A 5191-nucleotide genomic window follows, 5' to 3' on the forward strand; every position below is an offset into this window, starting at 1 on the left:
TAGAATAGCATGGAAGGCTTAGTGGTGTGTCTTGTTCGAGATCTAAGAAGAGTTACAGAGATCGTGAAGTAAAGATTTAGAGAAGATTGAAGAAGATGTATTTAAAGATATTTACTTTCTCCTTGAATTTCTTCACAGTAAAGTATGCTTAGTTAGAATATGTTTAAATTTCTCTATATTTTGGATATGATTTGCACATTGGGCTTATTTACCCGATTAGCATTGGGCTTATTTACCCGATTAGCATTGGGCCTTATTCGAAAATCTGCAAAATAAAATAACACAATCCATACTCCTTTTCCTTCCATTGAATTCTTTCATATTAACTAACAAGAGCATAACTCAACTAACATATCATACTATCAAACTCGTGATTTGAGGTTCAATTCTCGTATTAATAACAATTCCTTTACGAGAAAGGAAAAAAAAAAAAAAAAAAACCTTCCATATTTTTCATAGACTTCTTTTCCTCTTTTCCATTCAACGAATGAATTCCTCGAATCTCTAGAGCAATAAGATACAGTTAGCTTGGCAAAGGGAAATCGAGGAGGTCCAAACCGCGGCAATCTCCCAATTTCCTCTCCCCCGCTTCGTTGTTTGAAACCCTACATTCTTCATTTCCTCTGCAATCATGAAGCTTGTTAGGTATGTTCTTCTCTTTTCTATCTTTACCCTCCTTTTCCTCTCCATCTACTTGTTCTTTGATGCCCTTTTTATTTTTAGAAACTTGGTTTTGATGCAGGTTTTTGATGAAGCTCAACAATGAGACTGTCTCAATCGAGCTGAAAAATGGAACTGTTGTCCATGGCACTATCACAGGTCTCGTCTCTATCTCTCTTTCTTAAACCTCATTAAACCCTAGATTTACCAACTTTGCGGCTGAGGGTTTTTGAACTTCCAATTTCCATTCTATTTTCTTCTTTGAACTTCTCTGCAACTCTTGGGTCAAGTGCGCACTTGGAGAATCATTATCCTGCTCCCATTTTTAATTTTAAAAATTAGTATTATCATCAATTTTTTTCTTTTTTTAAAAGAAAAATAGTATTAAACTCATGGGTTGCTTACGGGAAATTGAATCTTTGTCTTCTGGGCGTTGGGAGGATGAGATGATTTCTCTGTATTGTTTTTAATTATCAAAACAATTTGAACTATTGACTACTGTCTACTGATGCTGAATATCCATTCTATTTCCTGACATATCAGTAGATTTAAACAAATGCTTAGAATGTCTTGTCACTTTTTTATGCAATGACTCCTACAATTCCTTCTTTCCCCTTTGTTTTGTAGGGATTGTTTTGTAAACCAAGTGAATATACTTCAACTTTTAACTTGAACTGTTTTTCACCTGCTCTAGAGTGATGTTAACTTATTCTGATTAAACATTAACTTCTGCTTAACCCTAGCAGTTCTGGATTCTATAGTCCAAATGCCATTCTTCAATGAACTATATATATATATATATATATATATATTTTGGATAAGAGACTATGCAATAACCAAAAGAGAAGCAACTTATAACTAGAACTGTGCCCACTGGTGGAAACATAGTTAATTGAGCGGTCACAAATGACCTTTGTTTGTTATTAGCCTTTACCCTCCTACATTGCCTCTAATAACTTGAACTGTTTTTCACCTGCCCTAGAATGGCATTAACTTAGTCTTGATTAAATAAAATTCTTCCGGTGTCCATTAGTTTTGGGTTCTGCAGCCCATATGCCATTCTTTTGTGAATTGTTGCCTTTTTTCTTTTTTTGGGTGAGAGACTATCTTACAAGTGAAGCAAAAAGACTAACCTAGGGTAATCTAGTAGAGAAAACCCTGCCCAATAGAGCTATAAAAGAAGAGCCTTCCAATAAGAATTAAATCATATTCATAAGAAGACTGTAATTACAATAGAATATCTTGTCTTCGGAAAACCAACGTAAAATGTGTGTGGTACACTATTACAAATATAATCTAAGATATTTCTTTCTCTCAAAATATTCATAGAAGCACAATTCGAAAAGATCTTGTCCTTACATTTAAGCCATCAGGTTGGTGAGTGCTCCAAAAATAATTGTTAACCAAGCTAGGTAGGCAAAAGATAAACCAGTTTTGTTGAAAACGAAAGGCCATCCTCTATAGAAAAGAGGACAATGGAATCATTGGGGGAGAGGAACAATAGGATGTTTAGTGGAGGGGGACCCTTGTGAGGTTTGGTTCTTGGTGAGGTTCCATGTTTCTCTTTTGGTTTCTGTTTTGAAAACTTTTTGTAACTATTCCTTAGGCAACATCTTACTTAGTTGGAAACTCTTTTGCTAGTGGAGTTTTTCTATGGTCTTGGTTTTCTTCTATGTCCTTGTATTTTTTTTTTTTTTTATTATTTTTTTTCAATGAAAGCAGTTGTTTCTATATATATAGAAAACAAGACAGTGTTGGTAAGGGTTATATTGGGATTCCCCATTGGAATAAAAGAGGAACAAGCTGGGGGAGCGAACCCAGTTTGGGAACTTTTTTTGAGTTTCTCTTGGGGTGTTGAGGCTTCTATATGTAGCTGACCACACAAACATCTTAACCTTCCTAGGCGCGTCAAAATTCCAAACTGATTTAATCAAAGGTGTTTTCAGCTTTAGCAAGGTCTCCGAGAGTTTATTAATGGTGATTTTAAAGGAGAAAAAATTGAATGAATCAATGGATTCTACCTCTATGTCTTGGCTTGGCCATCTTCTAATTGAACCGTATCAATCTTTCCTATAAAGTCAATCCAACTACCAATTTCTCTATGGAAAGGGCCAAACAAGCACTCCACAATTATCCCCCAAAATTGCCTATGGTTTTGGTTTTGGTTTAGGTTTCATCATCTATATTCCACCTTTTGCGGGATTATTCCCGATATAATCATAAAAAGCTAATTTTTCAGGAATTTTAGACCAAGCTTCTGATAAACTTTGATTTTCGGCTAACCCGGCACTAACTCTTCAATATATTTCTTGCTGAAAGTTTCCCTGGTTTGACCCCGTAGATGTCAACCATCACTTTTCATAACTATTCTAGTAGGATGGCACTATTTTTCTATTTATGGAAAGAGACAATGGAAGGGAAGTCCAACTCCATTTTAATGGGTGCCTTAGAAGTTGGTGAGTTATGATTACATTACATTTCTTGTTGACAACTCACCATACAAAATGTACTTCTCTATGCTGCCACTACTGAATTTAGTTATTTACGGGAGTTTTTTTCCGTATAAGTTGTTTCTACGGAAGAGTTTGGTCTTTGTCATAATTTTAGTTGGTTACCTCTTTTGTTGGAGGATTTCAGATGAGATTATAAGCCAAATGTTTTAAAAGGCTAAAGGTGGTCCTTTGAAAGAGGTGAGGAGTAGCCTCAAGATGTTTTGAAGCGTAAGTCTCAAATTTGATTAAAAGCACTTTACCAAGTATTGCTAAACAAAACTTAATAATCATGTAAAAGTAGAAAGGACAAAAGAAAAATCACTCTTCCCAATTTCCACCTGGACAAAAATCTTAAAACGATATCCTTAACCTAACTATTGTTATTTGATTGACTTATCCTAGAAATTTAAAACTGCGACAAACTAATATTATTCAACAAATTATTGCAAAGTGTTGTAAGCCTCAATACCCTTTTAAAACATTGGCTATACATTAATGTAGGCTCGATAACCTACATTCCACTTATGCCTTGAAAATTTTTGTTTTTGACTATGATACGTTGAAGCATGAAGCATCTATGTTACATTACATATTTCTTCTGAATTCAAAAAATTATTTCTAAAACAATCTCTAGCGCTACTTAGATGAATATCATTGAGCATTACTTCAATGATATTACGTTCATTAATAAAAAAAATTCAATGACATTGCATGAACTTAAAGTAGAAGTACGTATGCTTTTCTCTTAAAACCTAGGTATTGGTCGAGGTTAGGGATCACTTATGGGTTGTTTTCTTGTATTACTTAGGTGTGGATATCAGCATGAATACACATTTGAAAGCTGTGAAGCTTACTCTAAAGGGGAAAAATCCAGTTACCATGGATCATTTAAGTGTGAGGGGTAACAACATCAGATATTATATTCTACCTGACAGCTTGAATCTTGAGACTTTACTTGTTGAAGAGACACCCAGGGTCAAGCCCAAGAAACCAACTGCAGGTATGTGTTATCCTTGCATTCTGGCATATACTTTATGGTCATTTTCCGCCAGTCAAATTGTATATATTGAATCATATGCTACCCATTATCCAATGTGTTCCTTATGCATTTCCACACTCTACTCCAACTACAGGGAGGCCTTTGGGACGTGGACGAGGACGCGGCCGTGGGCGTGGTCGTGGGCGTGGACGCTAGATACACTAGATTTGTTGCAGTTGTTTCAATTTTTGAGACCTGTAGTGTAAACACTTGCATTGTAGGGAAGGATTATGAATTTTGGGACACGAAAAAGTGGTATTGCAATTTACTGTCCAATCTCGTATGTAGTTTATTACAATGCTATCTAGTTGTTTTTCATATGATTGACGTAGCCTTGCTATGTTTTCTGGTGCTTGGGATCTGTTAATGATTTACTCTAATATCATCACAATTATAAAACTTTAGCATGTCTCTAGATTGGAATCTCGTTTTTACTTTCAACCCCGATAGATTTGTAGTTGTTGCAGTACTTGAGTTGGTTACAATCAACATCAACTTGTTTCACAGGGTATTTGATGTGATGCAAGACTCTTGGTGGCGATCTCTTCTAGCTTGAAATAAAAGTGCAGTCTCCTTTAGAGCTCTTTCATCCATTTGCTTTCCTTTCACCTTTCATACTAACAGTTCACCGTGGGGGTCTTGGTAGAGACTATGAAATTTGAGCTTTATCCTTAGCTTTGGACTTGGTGTTGAGTACAACAATTACAAGTTGAGGGATCAAACCTTTGGCCTCTTAGAACAAAAGTCATGCTAATTACTGTTGAGCTAAGTTTATTTTGACTTTTGAACTTATTCTTATGTAAAGTACAAAGAATTACTAAACGTTATCTAGTCTAGATTTGTTTTCTTACGTTAGACTGGTTTGTTCTCTTGATAAGGAACATATGAAGGGTAAATTATTATAGTTTGTTTGTTATTATAGGTTGAATAGTTCTTAATGTACAGTTGAATAGGTATTATTGAAATATCTTCATCAATTCAAATATATCCTCACCATGAC

At 35.1% G+C, this 5191-nt stretch overlaps 1 protein-coding gene across 2 annotated transcripts; it reads left to right on the forward strand.

Moving 5' to 3' along the window:
- The first annotated feature begins 309 nt into the window (after window positions 1–309).
- On the forward strand, window positions 310–4590 carry LOC120085011 (small nuclear ribonucleoprotein SmD1b). Of its 2 annotated transcripts, none has more exons than XM_039040827.2 (4): window positions 310–645; window positions 743–819; window positions 3961–4152; window positions 4286–4590. In XM_039040827.2, the coding sequence occupies exons 1-4, from the start codon at window positions 632–634 to the stop codon at window positions 4345–4347; spliced, it is 345 nt and encodes a 114-aa protein (XP_038896755.1). In that variant the 5' UTR covers window positions 310–631; the 3' UTR covers window positions 4348–4590. The 2 variants fall into 2 exon arrangements, with proteins under 2 accessions (XP_038896755.1, XP_038896756.1); XM_039040828.2 differs by having other exon boundaries at window positions 447–645; window positions 724–819.
- The last annotated feature ends 601 nt before the right edge of the window (window positions 4591–5191 follow it).

Source organism: Benincasa hispida, chromosome 9 (genome assembly GCF_027475165.1).
Source record: "Benincasa hispida cultivar pf3 chromosome 9, pf3_genome.v1.1, whole genome shotgun sequence".
In the NCBI taxonomy this organism is placed as follows: domain Eukaryota; kingdom Viridiplantae; phylum Streptophyta; class Magnoliopsida; order Cucurbitales; family Cucurbitaceae; genus Benincasa; species Benincasa hispida.

What these genes read in the sequence shown, in the direction of transcription:
- LOC120085011 (XM_039040827.2), top strand. An exon ending in TGTCCATGGCACTATCACAG is followed by an intron (nt 820 to 3,960) that starts GTCTCGTCTCTA and finishes TGTATTACTTAG; the next exon opens with GTGTGGATATCAGCATGAAT. An exon ending in GCCCAAGAAACCAACTGCAG is followed by an intron (nt 4,153 to 4,285) that starts GTATGTGTTATC and finishes CTCCAACTACAG; the next exon opens with GGAGGCCTTTGGGACGTGGA.